This window comes from Eleginops maclovinus, chromosome 13, assembly GCF_036324505.1.
Source record: "Eleginops maclovinus isolate JMC-PN-2008 ecotype Puerto Natales chromosome 13, JC_Emac_rtc_rv5, whole genome shotgun sequence".
Classification (NCBI taxonomy): Eukaryota; Metazoa; Chordata; class Actinopteri; order Perciformes; family Eleginopidae; genus Eleginops; species Eleginops maclovinus.
In genome coordinates this window covers 18,511,109-18,528,442 of record NC_086361.1, presented here as the reverse complement: position 1 = coordinate 18,528,442, position 17,334 = coordinate 18,511,109, and the positions used below count along the sequence as shown (strand labels likewise).

General features: G+C 42.6%; 1 protein-coding gene across 1 annotated transcript; it reads left to right on the top strand.

Moving 5' to 3' along the window:
- Nucleotides 1-741: 741 nt before the first annotated feature.
- col9a2 (procollagen, type IX, alpha 2) lies at nt 742-17,232 on the top strand. The gene is made up of 32 exons (XM_063900025.1): nt 742-935; nt 1,986-2,060; nt 3,258-3,293; nt 3,403-3,465; nt 5,137-5,190; nt 5,384-5,419; nt 6,859-6,882; nt 6,981-7,034; nt 7,140-7,193; nt 8,220-8,270; nt 8,351-8,407; nt 8,502-8,555; nt 10,003-10,056; nt 10,147-10,200; nt 10,655-10,708; nt 10,795-10,848; nt 10,939-10,992; nt 11,085-11,138; nt 11,231-11,284; nt 12,085-12,129; nt 12,217-12,270; nt 12,362-12,415; nt 12,495-12,548; nt 12,632-12,703; nt 13,072-13,107; nt 13,238-13,282; nt 13,670-13,702; nt 13,841-13,987; nt 14,071-14,125; nt 14,217-14,405; nt 14,911-14,988; nt 16,037-17,232. The coding sequence occupies exons 1-32, from the start codon at nt 864-866 to the stop codon at nt 16,240-16,242; spliced, it is 2,076 nt and encodes a 691-aa protein (XP_063756095.1). The 5' UTR covers nt 742-863; the 3' UTR covers nt 16,243-17,232.
- Nucleotides 17,233-17,334: the final 102 nt, after the last annotated feature.

The following is a 17,334-nucleotide window of genomic DNA, read 5'->3' as shown; positions in this document are numbered from 1 at the left end:
TTTATTTTCAGCTTTTTCTCATCTGTACAACACACCCATGGATTGTTTGGGAGGTATTGAAACAATGTTTTAAAAACAATTTTCTCAGAGAAGTTGTAAACGTAAAAGGCAAAAAGGTGTTCTAAAGCCTGTGGTTTTGGTGTTTTACACAGGTTTTACTCATTGGGCCTCTCCTAAATCTTTGTCAAAAAATATGCCGATTATTTAAAAGCAACCACTCAGAGAAAATCTGCCATCCAAGCGCATATTCAGACAGTTTCCCTCAAATGTTATGTGAAAACGTAACTATATATAGGTGTATTGTGGGTATAGTCCTCCTCCAGTGCATTGTGGGTAGAATCCTCCTGCAGTGCATTGTGGGTAGAGCTGCCTTCACTTGTTTTAAATCTTTGTATTTTTTCTTTATATTTTATATTGTGTGTGTGTGTGTGTGTGTGTGTGTGTGTGTGTGTGTGTGTGTGTGTGTGTGTGTGTGTGTGTGTGTGTGTGTGTGTGTGTGTTTGTGTGTGTGTGTGTGTGTGTGTGTGTTCAGTATTTTTCAGAGGCCTGCTGTGAGGCAGGATTACACCTCTCTCTCTGTCCACCTCCACCCCTCCTCATCCATCCCTCTCCACCCTCACTTCTCACTCCCCTTGCTCCTGAGTGGATTTTTTTTCAGGGCTGTGCACATAGCCCCCCCAATACCCCCACCACCCCCCCACCACCACCAACACCACCACCCCCCCCCCCACTCCTGCCTCTCGGACAGCTTTGCTCCACCAGTTTCTGCACTGTGCCGGCCTGGAGAGGAGTAAGAGAGCGGAAAGAGGAGAGAGAAGAGTGGATTTGGTGAACCGAGGAGAGACAGACAGGGGAGAGGGACCATGGCTGCTCTCTCCGACTTGTTGAAGACCTGGGTTATTCTGCAGACCTTGTGCCTGGCTCTGGCCCAAGTGGTGAGTGGCTCAGGCTTTATTCTGGGGTTCAGTGGGGTTCAGGGCCTCTGGAAAGTCTTGTTGTTGTGTTAAAGGTTGTCTTGGTGGAAGTGATCTAAATGCTGCTGGTCTATCTGTGCTGATCATCTTGCTTTGTAACATGCATGTAAAAGAAAGATGCTTGAAATGTGTTTTCTGCTGTGGAGAAAAAATGAAATCGGAATATCTCCCGTGGATTATCATCCTTATCGTGTCTGGACTCTTATCTCTTCTGAAGATTAGACTGAGGAGATACTGTTGAAGGCAAAGATACACCATTACCTGGGTTCCTTTTTTTTCGGCCTTGATGATTTTTGTCTTTGAAGTTCGGAGCGAAACGTTGAAGATTATTTTGGGTTTTCCATGGCCGTGGCAAAGATGGACATCAGTGGGCATTGACACATGCTAACTCTGTTAACTGAGCAAGCCCCTCTGCAAACAGACACCTATGTGAAATCTACTGGACGTCTTTTAAGGATTATTCATGTTTTTATTCACGTTTTTTACTTGAAGAAACGGATTTTAAAAAGCTTGTATCACCTGACAGAATTGGATGATATTCATCAGGCTGTGGAGACATAGGGAGGGGGTGTTTGGTAAGGTGGGGGTTGTGGAGGTAAACAGTGCCAGTCTCATGATCCCTCCTTTCACATTCCTTTGTTTTTACCCCTCTCACTAACCGATTGTATTCAATAATATCCAATGTTTCTGTATGTAGGTTGTGTGTTTGTGTTCTATTAATGTGATAAACACAATAAAGTTACATTAAATCTGCCAAAGTCATATAAGTTAGTTAACTAATATCATTTTCAATTTATTTTTGTGGGTTTTTTTCATTGAGTAAAACATGTTTTCCCTTCTTTCGACTCTTGATATTACCTCTTACAGTGTCACCTTAAAGTTCATGCTGACACAGGTTTATACAGCTTATAATATTGTTACAATATATGTAACACAGTACTTTAAGATTCCCAGTACTGTGCTTTGTTACTAATTACATAGTCTCAACATGTCTTTCTGCCTGTGTTTCAGAGGGGTCCACCTGGACCTCAGGGCCAGTCCGGCCCACCAGGCCCCTCCGGTACCCCCGGGTCAGACGGCATTGATGTGAGTATCCACACAGGTTTGCCCAACAGATCTGTCACAAAGAGCATCATTGTGCCTGAGAAATACCTTCATGTGCTGCCCCGCAGTGCTGCAGTCTTACCAGCAGAGGGCGCTGCAAAGGAAAACACAGCGGCACAAAAGAGCTCTGTTCGCAGCAGAGAGAGGGGTCTTTGAGAAGGGACCCTTGCCTCAATCATGGGTTTGTGTCACAGTAATGTGATACATTTGAGATATTTCAGGGTTAACTACACACAGGCTGTATAAATAGGCCTTTTCCTGCTCTGCTGGGCTAGCAGAGCAGGAAAAAGACTGCCTGTAAAACCCTGATGTTTGTCCTGATCCAGAAGCAATTAGTACTTAATATGTTTACTAAAACAACTCTGTTATTTTAACCTGCATCCTCATTGTCCCATTTGAGTTATCACTGATGTGACTGTTAGCCTCAGTATTTGGTGCCACAAGAATGCAGCTGGGTCAAGTTATCACATGAACACCTCCCACAATGTGGAGCCTTTCCGCCAATACTCTTTAACAAGTTGAGTCTCTTCTTGGATATTACTTTGATAGAAAAATCAGCAAGAAAAATGTGATTAGACCTCATCTAAAGTTTATTTACAACATAATTACCTACATTTTCATCATGTGTCTCTGCCTGGAAGAATCTCTATGGAGTTGAAAATAACAACATAACAAGTTATACAAAAAAAAGTTGGAATCAGAACTTTATTGCTAAGAAGGTGTTCACATATAAGGAATTTGATTTGGTGTATTGGAACATAAAACAGATATAGTCAGATACATTTAAAAAGTATTGCAAAATGTAAAATACAATTAAAAGTAATATATGTTTTTAAATAATATAACAAGTCTTACATTGTACCTGAATGGAAGGTCAAAGAAATGGAAGACAGACGCTTGAATCAATATCAAAAAACAGAGAAGAAGCTCTTAGATTAACTTAAATAAAAAGTTTCTGAGTAATATTTTTGAGAACCTGCATAGTGAACCGCAGGGCATTGAGCCTCGGTCTCCTGTCAGATTTATCAGTGATGAATTACATTGGGGTGATAGTTAGACTCAGATATGGGAAAATTAATGAGTTTTATAAATGACTTTAAAAGGTCTCATCATATTCCTGTACTCTTTTGAATTAACCCCAAATACCCAAACATCAACACCTCCTCTCCGTCTCTGCAGGGAGAAAAAGGACCTCCTGGGCCCCCCGGTCCCCCAGTAAGTTTCTATTGCACTGTTTGTCAGATTTGATATCCCAAACATCTTTTTAGAATTTGATGTGTACAGACTTCCTGGTTGTGTGTGACAATAATGTGTTTAATTGTAGGGTCAAAAGGGAGATTCAGGAGAGCCAGGTCCCAATGGAGTACCAGGAGAGAACGGCATTGATGTAAGTAAACCGACTATAGAGAGAGAAACCATTATTTATTTATTATGTTGTTTAACGATTGAACACTATTGTGTTGTATTGTCTTTTAAAGGAGGTATAATTTGTATTCAGAACCTGAATGTTGCACCTGAAAATGTAATATGTAAATCAGCTGTGAGCTGCCTTGGCAACAAAGTGTTTTTGTTTATGCCAATAAAGCTGGTTGAAAGGAACAGAGAGAGTGCAACACAGAGAGAAATGGCTTTTAAAATGCTAATGCAATTAAAACCAAAAACAGTCTCCCAGTCTCCCAGACGTTCACTGTGAAATTCACTTGATAGGAGGAAACGAAATGTGAGTAAACAAAACTGATAACAATCCCAAAGCAACAGCAAGATCAGCATAACGTTACTGAATTTAACAGAACTCTGGAAATGAACCCGAATGTATATCATTTTTAATTTGAATGAAACGTTACAATGGTTGAAGTTATTTATATACCTTAATAAAATAATCAGCAAGAGAATTTCAGAAAAGGTCCAACATTTAAAGAGGTTTACATTCATATAGGCAGGATGTATTCCAATGATCACAGACCATGGTATCAAACTTAAATGGGGACACTGTTATTACTGGATTGGGGCCGTACAGCAAGGTTTTGATGAAAAGGTCCCTGTGTTATTTGTATCAATGTTTGCCGGTGCATACATGACGATGCACATGTGTTTGGAGTGCCAAAATATACATATGTATCGACTGAGAGGTGTTATTGTGGAGACTTTATTCGTGTCAAAACAGTCCTCCTCAGCAGTGGAGTTTGTGGCTATTTACACGTGAGGATACTGCTGATTTAAACCATAGCATATCTAGGACTTCAAAGTAATTGAGTAAGCAGTATTTGTCAAAATGTCATGTCTACTTTCAAGGAACATTTCTCCTGGATTATAGAGAATGTTTAGCTTTGAAGATGCTTAATGAGGAAGAAGATGTAGTATATATATTTCACTTTAAGCATGCACACAATGGGTTTAATAAGAACTTAGTAATTACAGCTTGTTTTATCATTTTCTTTCCAGAAAGGTGATTTGCAGGACTGAATGAAAGCCTTGTGAACAAATTATAAGCAATGCATGATTAGATTAATATAACAGACTTATGTCAAAGCCATTATCTTGACCTGATTGCTATTAAGTCTGAGGTAATCAACAGGTAGCGAGGAGCTGCAGATGTAGACAAATTATCTGTTAATTATTTTATAGCTTCAGAGCACTTATTGATTTACTTCATATGAACTTAGATTTGTGGTGCAGCTACACTCTGGGTTGAAGGTGAATTTAGTGCCAATTCCTCTTGATCACATGCTTACAGCCCCACACACACACACACACACACACACACACACACACACACACACACACACTCATGCATTCCTCAGAGATTTAGTCGGTAATCCGCCCTGGAATCTCAATCTCAGGTTTGTTTCCAAATTAATCACAACAACAGTGTCAGCTCGGATCAAATTTGTGATTAGCCCTTTGCATAAGGTGAATTCAGGTTTCATATAGCCTGTGGAAAGCACAGTGGTGAATAATAATATCATTTTAAACCTCTTCAATGTCTTTTCCCGCCCATGTTGCCCTCTACATATCTATTGTAACCTGCCTGCTAACATCTCTTTCTGTTTCTCTCCAGGGTCTGATTGGAGCAAAAGGGGATAGAGGTCCTTTTGGAAACCCTGGCCAGAAGGCAAGTGTCCAACCTCCACCTGATAACCTGTTTTACACCAAAAAAAGAGCAACTATAGGGGTCGCACACCCATAAACCTGTTAAATGAATGATGAGCATATTAACCCCTGTTAACCAAAGAGTAAGTAACTATTAATGTGAGGTCCTTGCAGGTCACTGCTGTAGTAATAATGTTGTTGTCGCTTACCTGCAGGGTCAACCTGGACCCACTGGGGAACCTGGTCTTCCTGTAAGTACATTATTTATGTATTTGTCACCTTTTTGCTGTCATCATTAACATAAGTGAATCTCATTCTGTATGTGTCGGAATAAGTACCCAGACTCTTTACTCTAACAGGACCTTGGGTGTTTTTTGCCCTGGATACAATTGTCCCATGCTTTTGAGCCTCAGTGACTAATGGGGGTAACCATTTTTAAACGAGTCCAGTATTGAGAGAGATTGCTGCTAAACAGGCTGCAATCTATCACGTGTTGCACTTTCGTACAGTCAATGTACGTCCTCTGAAAGTGCTTCACTTAGCCACTGACTGTCGGACTACACGTGAAGTACAGAAGGACATATTGTAATGTATTGGCTTTAGCTTCATTCTGTCTGTTATTCTTGCGGAGAGAAGTCTTGTTCATAAACTGCATGTCGATACAACAGCGCCAGTTTTAGCTAAATATTATTATTTTAGCTTCATTTGGGTATTTAAAATCTTTTATCCAGAACTGCTTTCAACTCCTAGTTTTCTAAAACACTACAAAGAACTGCTACTACTGCTTTCTTTTTTACAAGGGGTCACAAGACAAAAAGTGCTGGAAACCACAGGCTTATTGCATCAAATTGTATATATAGATGAAATGTATTATTAGAACATAATTCAGAATAAGAGGGAAGTACAGTACCTGAGTAAAAGGTACAATATGACAAATTATATAACAGTTTATCTTAAGAAATTGTCAAAATACTAAAGGCTAAATTATGCATTTCTTAAGTCACCTCAGTTTTCTAACAAACATATTCTGAACCAACTGGTCTGATAGTGGCAACCTCCTGAGTCTCTGTCTTCATGCATGGATGCCTGACCAGCTGTGCCCGCTTTTGGGCTTAGTCTCCCCAGATGTTTCAGATGCCTTCTACAGCTGACGTAAGCCTCACTTCTACAGAGAGGGATGGTTATGCGTTAGATATCCCTGCAAAAACAAACAATCAATATACCATCCCATCATCTGTAGCACAGCCTAATACCACTAGGTGGAGCTCAGAGTCCATCTCAAACTATCAAACATTAAGTCCAGGTTCATCCAAAGTTACGCTTGAATCCCTTGTTTAGCATTAACAGGCGCACTGTTTGGGGGTGCTGTGCGTGAACATCCAGCTGCCTGCGCAGCTCAGACAGGAGACCCTACCCTATGGGCCGCTCTTCCTCGAAAAAGGCTTACTCACTTAATTACTTTGTTTATAATTAATTCTGAGCAAAACACACAGCGAACATAAAGTGATTGCGCTCTGCGTCTCTGTTCGTCTCGAGCACTGTTTACCCGGCGCTCTGACACTGTACACAGGCATTACTGAATTACTGATGCCATTCATAATTGGCTTTCACTGATGTTAATTGATACTTTGATGGATTGGTTCCACTCGTTATACAGTAGTTTAACCCCTCGTCCATTCTGTCCACGCAGGGACCCGGCCTTCCAGGACTGGCTGTAAGTAGCCCGCTTGGTCTTTATCACTTAATTGCTTTTTGATGTGTGTAAATCATTTTGCGGATGCTGGGATGTTTATGCACTGTGTCTCTGTCTAGGGCGCTCCAGGGCCGATCGGTCTTCCAGGTGAAATTGGAGTAACGGGACCAAAGGTAGGAAACCAACTTCACTTTATTTCACTGCCTATGTCACACATAAAATAAAAAAGTGACTTAACGCTTTAATTTCTACCCTTAATTTCCATCTGTTTCATTTAGGGTGTCATGGGATCATCTGGAGCTTCAGGACTTCCTGGACCTCCTGGCAAGCCAGTAAGTTGTCAAGGGAACATCTTATACGTCCTCTGTCTGATTCATAGCGGAACAAGCATGAGCTTGATGTTAAAATAAAAAAAAGACGAGATAAAGAGGATGGATTGCTATTGAATAACAGAAACAAACAACATAGAACAACATTTCAAAGTGTAACTACTGTATAATTCTCTGCAGGTACAGTATATATGTTTTTTGACCCAGTACAGAACTTTAAATACACTTCTTTGTTTTTCCCTCTGGTGGACACATATGCATATGTCATTACTAATATATGTGCAATAAGCTATTACTGGCTGATGGATAACAGTGAGTAAAACTGTGTTGATTGGACAAACCTAAACCATGTGTCATTGAGGTCGGTGACATCAGGCGGGAAAAGAGTGAGAGCTGAATGAGCTACTAGAAGCCCTTTAAGTTAAATTCACTGTGTAGTTATATTGCAGTCACATTGTCTAGATACCTCTAAATAGGATCACTGTGCCAAGACAAACTCAACATGACATCCACTAAAGCTATATTGATGTGTGCTCTGTTCTCCAAAACCAGCCGCAATGTACGTGCTTTTATAATATGCTCGATGATAGCTTGACAGCTAGCACAGCCACCGTGCTGCTTCATAAGCAGACAGCAGTGGGGGAAATACCTCAAACTGTTATGAGTGGTACACTTTCAAGTCTATTTTTCACCCGTGTGTGTTCTCCCCTGTGTGCATCCCTGTGTGCTTCCAAGGAGTGGGTGTGACTTCACAGAGAATGATGTTCCGAGCCCAGGGGAGTGTATTTGTTTAGCTTTAGTGCTGTCCTAGGGTAAATAAACCCCCATTAGATCAGTGGGCTGTCTCATCTGACTGTAGCAGGAATACATCAGTCCCCTGAACAGATACTTTACTTCCTAATTCAATCTATAAACGGATTGAAGGAAAGATGAAGGGAGAAATAGATAAAGAGAGTGCTGGCTCAGCTCCTGGGAGCAGGGGCCGCCGTGACCAGGTGACTATCTTCATCCATCTGTCTGTCCGTCTAGGGGCCTCCAGGGAAGTTCATCGGTGGAGAGGAGGGAAGTGCAGACTTCCAGGTAAGCCCTCACATCTTACAAATCTATTCTGACACAACCTCGCTTTTCATAATCCATATATTCCCTTCTCCCAACAATAGTGCCCTCTTAACTGTCCGGCTGGACCTAAAGGCCCCCAGGGACTGCAGGGAGTCAAGGTAAGGATTTTGAAGCCGGCATTTATTCAGTGAAAATAATTATGTTACATTACAAAATTGTTATGACACCCTACCTACGTTTTTTGACCTCTAGGGACACAAAGGACGTGCCGGAATTCTCGGAGAGCCTGGCAGCATTGGAAAATCGGTGAGCTCCGGATAATGGATACACACACACATGCACTCAAACACCCTTACATGTACATGTGGCGAACCCCCCTACCATTCAGGACCAGCCAAGGTGAGGATTAGCTCTAATGAAGCCCCCCAGAGGCACATGATTGGCACTTATCTGGCTGCGATTAGTCAGACCCGGGCCTGCAGTCAGCATGCAGCGAGCCAGATGAAAGGAGTGCTGAGGAGCCAGGTACACGGAGAGGAAGATGAGAAAGTCAGGGTTCACGCAGCCCTCTCACTTCGCTGTATTAAGCACAGTTAATGAGCACAGTAGGCTCTAAGGGAACTGCTAGACAGGCCCCAGGAATTAGCCTCTGATCTTCCAACAAATGTAGCCTCTGGTACTCCACCCCAACTCAGGGTTGCAAGGTGGTGTGGCTCCCTCTTTCCAACGCAGCATGAGCTGTTTACATCCCCACTAGCTGTTCAATTCCAAACTCAGATACCTTTTCTACTTCTTATATTACTGATGATATAAGTAAGTAATATAACTAAAGGTGTTACTGGTGAGTAAGACCAGTAACACCTTTATCTTTAAACTGCTGAAAAATAAAACTAGACTAGCTTAAACTAGCTAATGACTGAGGCTTTGTTTTGGAAGGATTTTACCAGATTTATACCGGACAGTCCATGAGGGTAGTAAATGAAGTCACTTTGCTAGTAGACTAGATGAGCTCAGATTATAAATGTTGTATTTTTATGGATAAATAAGAATAAATGGTTTGCCTGTCCCTCTCAAAAGTTACACCGTACATCGACTGAAATGTAAACAAAAAACAGGTTGTATTTTTACAGAGTTATGTATATTCTGTGGATGTTTCTAGCAGGTAACAGGTGCACCGACTTCCAGTGAAAGCAGGTGTCTGTCTTGGCTAGGAAGTAGTTAGAGCCATCTAATCAATGGAAACCACTTCTTGCCATTTTTAAGTGTGAACGTGTGTTTAAGGTGGGCGTATTTTTGTCCAGACCCAAGTGAGCTATTACCCTCATGCTAATCTAAGCTAATCACCATCTGTCTCCAGCTGCTTAAAAAACAGACCTGAGATATTGACTCATCTAAATCCTATGAAGAAGCTAAAAAGGTGTATTTCCAGCTATCCACTATTCTTATAATAACACAAGCATTTAGAACTGGTTTAGCTCCGTCTATGATGGTTAAATGAGCTACAGGTGTGTCTTTCCCCTTTTAAAATTAGATGACCTTTTTTATCAAACTTCAACATGACCATATACCACCATCAATGATCAGTTCAGACATCAGAAGCAACCAGACGCCATCATGAAATGGTTTCAACTGGATTTCCTGTCTGGTTCAGAGTTTCCTGGGTCGAACTTTGTGGACAGTGTCACTAAAATAAAGAGAGCAGCACAGAAAGAGATGAACTAATCAGCCTGTTCTCCTTCCTTTCCTCCACCAGGGTCCCAGGGGAGAAATTGGCATCTCTGGGGAGCAGGGCATTCCAGGACCTCCGGTATGCTAGGAACCTTTTAAAGTCACTTTGCAGAATAACATACATATTGTATGATCTTGATCTGACAGAAGGTCCTTGTTTAATTTTCAGGGTCCGATGGGTCTGAGAGGTTACCCAGGAATGATGGGTCCTAAAGGGGAAGCCGTGAGTAACACCATTCTCTCACACCTAACTTTTTTTTGTCCTCTTTCTCTTTGGTCACGAGGCTGTTCTCGTTCTAAGATGAGCACCAAGAAGGCACACACACAGACCTGCCCCTGCTATACAAACACCATCCATTACCAGCAATGGGGACATATGGAAATGATGCTAACACAAATCTCTCCCCTCCTCTAATGAGTTGGGGTTGTCTGGGTCCACGGTGCCTCCATCTGTAGTTAATGATCCGATGTAGCCATCCGTCTTACTGTTAACATTAGCCACGTTAGCCAAGTTAGCACCCCGGCTTAGTGCCAAAGCAAAAGTGGCTGTGTAGCTCCCATTAGTGAAGTGAGTTAAGCGCTTATTACCCCTTTATCACAATGAATAGTAGGCAACTGTGACTTAGCATCCTCCCTGATTTCAAGTGACAGATTGTGCTTTCTTTGTTTTCCCGTAGGGGCCCAGCGGCTACAAGGGAATCAACGGACCTGTAGGAATCCCCGGGCCTCCTGTAAGAACTCACACCAACATTCTAATGAAATTAAGGAAAAGTACCCCCAGTAAGCCTTAGCTAATCAATCTTTCTTTTGTTTGCAGGGTGAGGAAGGACCCAAGGGACCACCTGGAGAGGCAGGTGACAAGGGAGACAAGGTAGGTGACCCTCTTAGTGTTTCCCCTTGAAATGTACCGTCCAAAAAGAGATGGAATATCTGCTCACGCCGGTTTGGTTATCTTCTGCAGGGCAGCCGAGGTATCCAAGGCCCACAGGGCGCGGTAGGCAAGAAGGGAGAGAATGTGAGTGAACACACTTTTGTTTGTACACTACACAGTCGTGTTCAGAAAGTCTGCCAAATGAGCTCCTCTGACTCCTCTGCCTGCTTTTTCAGGGTCTGCCGGGCATTGACGGAAAGGACGGCACACCTGGTATTCCTGGAATCAAGGTAAGGTTCTGCCAGCCGCGATAATGATGAGAAAACCCCAGTCGCAGCAGAAAGACGGCAATTTAATCTTCCTCTATTCTCCTTTTCTGCAGGGCGGCCCGGGCCTGGCTGGGATGCCTGGCGCTCCCGGTCCTCAGGGGCATGCGGTGAGTGATCCTTCAGTGTTTCTTTGGGGGTTGGGGTCACAAATTTCGCTAAAGGCACCTGTCTGTAAAGGCTTGTTATCATGCAGAACACGTAGCGGGTCGATCTGTTCTCCTCCGTTCAACAAAGCAGCGTGAAGCAGCCTGTAATTTTTGCGATGTTTTGTTTTCTGGGCACTCATCCAGGTAGCAGTGACCCTGTGAACCACGCTGTTTTAGAATTTAAACCACCTTGAAATAGCATTCTACCTCCCAACACGAGTGATTTATCACAATCAGCACTGGGTGTGTGTGTGTGTGTGTGTGTGTGTGTGTGTGTGTGTGTGTGTGTGTGTGTGTGTGTGTGTGTGTGTGTGTGTGTGTGTGTGTGTGTGTGTGGTGTGTGTGGTGTGTGTGTGTGCGCGTCATTCTGACTAAAGGGTAATGGAGCATGAGATGCACACTTTGCTGTGTGGTCACTGCAGTGACACTGAAGCTGCTGCAAACTCAAACACTATAAGTTACCCTGCTTTATGCCCTACTGCAATGTATACCCTCTCTCTACCACACACACACACACACACACACACACACACACTCAAAATCTGTGCAAAATCTGAGCAAGGTAAGGTGTATGCCAAAAGCTGACTCTGCACCTGGACCTATTTCCAATGTTTTTACTCTATTAGACATCAGCATTATCTCCCACATACTAATATCCATATCCATTACCACTTGCATTCTCAGTATAATTTCTTGGATTTCACTCATGTAAAATACAGGTGTAGCTGTTAAATCATTTCTGTGGTTACTTGTGTGTGCAGGGATTACCCGGCAGCCCAGGGACAAAAGGTGGACCCGGAGCTAATGTAAGTAATAATATATTAGCCTTTACTACTTGTCCTGGTTTCCTGTTTCTTCCAATACACACCTCATGATCTCTTTTTGCTCATTAGGGCGAGCCTGGACCTCGGGGTCACGTTGGCATGCAAGGCGCCTCGGGACCTCTGGTAACTCACAAAACATGGATTTCTATCAGATATGTGTGTTTTTGTTTTGTGCATTACGGGGAGTAATTGCTCTTAAACTGTGTTTTCTTAGGGTGAGCCTGGTGTTCCTGGCGAGGCCGGTATGGAAGGCGTTCCCGGACCTAAGGTATAATCCAGAATCGTCACATAAAAGCTCTAAAAACTGCAACTTTGAAAGCGAACTCACCTTTTTTATTTTTGTACAGGGCGACAGAGGCCAGCGGGGAGCAGTGGGTCCACAGGGAGTAGTCGGCAAGCCTGTAAGTCACCTCTTTGCATTTCGTTACATGTTCACTCACCTGTAGCTTCACCTTCCTTTATAAATTCTGATATCTCTTAACAGGGAAGCAAAGGAGAGAGAGGACCAATGGGTATTCCCGGTGCTCAGGGTCTCGGTGGAACCAAGGGAGACAAGGTGTGTGTGTGTGTGTGTGTGTGTGTGTGTGCATAATAAAACACATGTATTGCTTTATGAAACAGGGCAGTCACAGCCAACATTCAAACACACTTTGATTACCCGGATGTGTCCATGGGGGGCAGTGTTTACCCGTGAATAAAAGTCACACCAATCCACAGTAAATCACAGAGCGATATAAATAAGCAATATAAATGATAATCGGAGCATCCTCATCTTCTATGTTTTAGAAATGAGACAACATCTTTCTTACTTTGTGATCTGCGGTGTCACGGCTTGAATCAAAATTTAGTTCTTTCTTTTTTTTGAGCATATTAAGATACAGATTTAACCACATTTACATGTACTAAAACCATCTTTCTTTCCAGGGTTTCCAAGGAAAAGTCGGGTCAAAGGGAGATGATGTGAGTAGCAGTTTTTTAAAACCGGATCGTCTGAAACTTATCTCACTTTGTTGTATTCCAACTCCAGTGCTGACAAATATTTCTCTGAGTCAATCCGTCCTTTTTATCTTTTTCTCTCTGTCGCTTTTAGGGTGACCCCGGTGTTGAAGGATTGGCTGGCGAGAAAGGTGAAAAGGTAAAAGTTGTTTTCGCACAACCTAAAGCTGTTTCAAAACTTTTTGAAGGAAGTCTACAAAAACCTGCCATCTTTGAGAAAGTCTGAAGATATTGACATCAGAGCAGACGAATATATAGAGGAAAATGTACTAACCATACAGATGTTAAGACTAAGAGAGGAAGTCTGTTTGTGAGCTTGTATGCAAATCCCCATAATAGTCCAGATGGCAAATGAGCTATTTACATGACAGTGAGGCACTTATGCACGTTGGCTCTGTACAGCAGCGTTTTACACCTTCATATACCATATTCATTCTTGAATTATGGCTCAATGAGTGTCTCTGATGCGGAAATGATCGATGAAAGTGATGAATGTGAAAATGACAAACTCTGTTTCCTGTCTCAGGGTATGTCTGGTGAACCCGGGCCCAAAGGACAGGTGAGGATGAATTGTGTGCAAAAATTATGTCTTCTCGTAGCATTTATTCCCTCCTTTTCTCCACAGTGGTTCATTTTGACTTTAAATATCATTGCTTTTCATTTAAACTCTCCCATGAATTTGCTCTTCCCTTCACAGCAAGGAATCAGGGGTGACACGGGACACAATGGACCCACTGGAGACTCCGGTAAACCTGGAGACCTAGGGCCCTCAGGACTGCCTGGCCCCAGGGGATTGAACGGAGAGCGCGGAGTACCCGGCATGTCCGGCATTTCAGGGCCACCGGTGAGTTCAGTTCTCTTTCTATCGCTTTTCCGATTCGCGATGCCATTTCTCTGTAACGCTCAACCTCCTCTTCCTCTCTCCAGGGACGCGATGCATCTGACCAGCATATCATCGAGGTGGTGCTGAAGATGTTGCAGGGTGAGTGGCCAGAAATCAGAGGGTTAGATTACTCTCCTCTCCTGTCTTTAAAGGTAATTAAATCATCAATGTGCTGCTGTCTCCGTTACAGAGAGGCTAGCTGCTGTTGCGGTGAGCGCCAAGAGGGCGGTGCTGGGTGGAGCAGGTGTGATGGGACCTCCTGGGCCCCCTGGACCTCCTGGATCACCTGGTTCTCAGGGCCCACATGGCTCACCCGGATCCCGTGGCATTCCAGGCATGATTGGAGGGCCTGGACAGGTCGGAAACACCGGACTCAAAGGTAGAGAGAGACAGCGGAGCATCAATATATTTAAATATGATGCTCACCAGGTTGCAAGTACAGCTTTTATAGCAATTTATTGGTATCAGCTGATGCCTGCGCTCAAATGACAAACACTAGTGAAGGCCGCTACAGCTAATATCATACATTTTTGTTTACACATTTTCATTAAATCTTTATTTGTTTTATTATCTGTAGAAATGTACAAACTTTTTGTTACTTTTTATATATTGTTTTATTTTTATATATTATTATATTCGTATTATTCTGCAGGCAGAGCGCATATAGAGACAAAGCTGACTATAAATAAATATTCATCCATGCTCAGTCATTTTGTTTTATTAAGTTGTTGTATTTAATCAGATGTTACGAGAAAACAAAAATTATATTCAGGCATGAAATATTCATCACCAGCTTTCCTGCTTTCTTAACTTCAGCAACCTTTATTCAAAACCTCATATTGTTCAAACACTTCTTCTGAGCTCTTCCTCCTCTGACTCCCCAGGAAAGAGAGGAGCTAAGGGAGACAGAGGAGATCCTGGTAAACCCCATCCAGGAGCCCCAGGACCCCCAGGAATACCAGGTAAGAGCTGTCACAAACACTCCATTAATGCACACGCACAGAATGTAAAACAGTTCTGCTGACGAAGAGGAGAGTGGGGGTGCGATAACAAAGAGCAGGTATTACCGCTCCTGCCACAGGAGAGGCGGCTCAGAAGCATTTTAAAAGCATCATTAACTCCGGTCATTTAACAGATACTCGAGGAGGAAAATGTAATAGGATTGCAACAGTACACACTTATTCAAACAGAAAACACACTCCCCTGTGCCCGCAACTTAACTATATGCATACATACAAGCAAGAACACAAGGGTAATCAGGAGTGGAGATTTCCAGAGGTGGGAGAAGAAAATCCTATATTGAAGTAGAAGTAGAAGTAACAGAGTGTAGGAATACTTTGTTACAGGTAAAAGTCCTGCAATCAAAATGTTACTCAAGTAAAAGTACAAAAGCATTAGCATCAAAATAAACTGAAACTACCAAAAGTAATGCCATCTGCATAATAAGTACTTTAAGTATATTTAGAATTGTTGTACTTTTACTTGTAACAGATTTCTCCTACACGCTGATAGTTCTTATTTAATTTTAAGTGGGGGAGTACTTCTCCCACTTCTGGAAATCTCCACTCCGGTATATATGTATATAGTTAAGTTTTGGGCACAGGGGAGTGTGCTTACTGTTTGAATACATTTTTACTGTTGCATAATAATTCAAAATACTTTTTTCAGAAAGAATACATTGTATGTTTTGATTGTAATTATTGATGTGTGTATCACGCTGGTGCAGCTAGTTTTAATTTATTGCTAAATGCTAATGTGTAACGTCATATTTAAGTTTTGATCCTTTTGTTTATCGTTAATCTATATCTGCAAAGTAACTAAAGGTATCAAATAAATATAGTGGAGTTTGAGTACAAAGTAGCATAAAACTCAAGTAGTACAAGTACCACAACATAGTACTTAAGTATAGTACTTGAGTAAATATACTTAGTTACTTCCCACCTCCAGATTTCAGTTCCTGAACCTGGAAATCCTCTTAATTCCCTTTCTGATGACCCCTCCCCCCTATAGGTCCTCCTGGTGTTGATGGTGTGGCTCGGGACGGTAGGCACGGCGAGAGAGGACCCCAGGGATCAGCCGGAGAGGCCGGTTACCCCGGTAAGGCGGGTCATCCGGGTCTCCTAGGCTACTGCGAGGCGGCCATGTGCCTCGCTGCATCGGCGTACACCTCCCCGAGACTACAGGAGGCCGGCCGAATCAAAGGACCCAATATTTAGAGACCTGCCTCTCCATCAGCAGCTCAACACCTGGGAGAGAGGGGGCGGAACAAAGAGAGGGAGGGAGACCACAACACCGAGGACAACATCGAGGACATAAATAAAAAAGTGACTGGATGTATAGCCCCCCCCCCCCCCCCCCAGCAGAAGTTTTTGAATGGCGGGACATACTATGATCTTAATCCCCCCCTCCCCCCCACATCACCATGACAACAGCAGCTCACAGTCACCCACAGTGGAAGAAGTCAGTGTCAGTCCCCTCCGAACATCCCAGCCCTGAAGAGGGACAGATCTAAAACCAGGCGTGGTGAAAGGTGCTTCTGTTTCACCGTGGTCACTTTAAATGTTTTAACTCATGCAATATTTTATTTTTGAGACTTGTTTTGAAGTTTAGCTGCGCTGCCTCTTTTGCGACATCCCACCTGATGCCTTAAAGTGTAAAAAAAAAAAAAGGACCAATAAATGATTGAACTCGACCCTCCTTTCTGTACTGTATTGTAAAATGCTTTCTCATCTGTAAGCCAAATCCTTAAATCACCTCGTGTACATTCCCCCCCAACCCCAACCCCGCTTTCGTTTCCGGAGTCTCATTTTTAGAAACTAACGACTAGCTTGATCTCGTCCTCTTGTTGCCTGGCAACAGAATATCCCGATGGACACTCCCATCTCCCACAATGCAGTGCTGTAAATCTTTGTAAATGTGTGTTGATTATAATGTAGGGGAAGAAGGAATGGGTTACGATATGCACCAACAGAAATGCTGTGTTAATAAATTCAGCGAGTAATAAAAAGTTCCGACAGATATTTAACGACTTTTCCTCGAGACGAATCCGCCGAATGTGCTTCCTATGCCACTGTCAGCCTGCACAGGGCGTCAGCTGTTTAATGACTGATTTACTTTTCATCAACAGAAGCTATTTATTGTTCTTCGTATAATCATCTGTAAAGAGGTTGTTTTCTGGCTGTTCAGTTTAACCCAAACCAATAAAGAGGAACCTTTTATAAAATCGAACGCTTTTCTGAATCGTGTGGGGAATGGACACTTTCACTTTCATGTCCTTTTCTGTTTCTCCTATTTAAAATCTTTGATAG

Bases quoted from the DNA above. Each gene is read 5' to 3' on its own strand.
- col9a2 (XM_063900025.1), top strand. From the start codon at position 864: ATGGCTGCTCTCTCCGACTTGTTGAAGACCTGGGTTATTCTGCAGACC. The intron at 3,466-5,136 runs GTAAGTAAACCG...GTTTCTCTCCAG, and splicing joins CAGGAGAGAACGGCATTGAT to GGTCTGATTGGAGCAAAAGG. The intron at 13,108-13,237 runs GTGAGTAGCAGT...TGTCGCTTTTAG, and splicing joins TCGGGTCAAAGGGAGATGAT to GGTGACCCCGGTGTTGAAGG.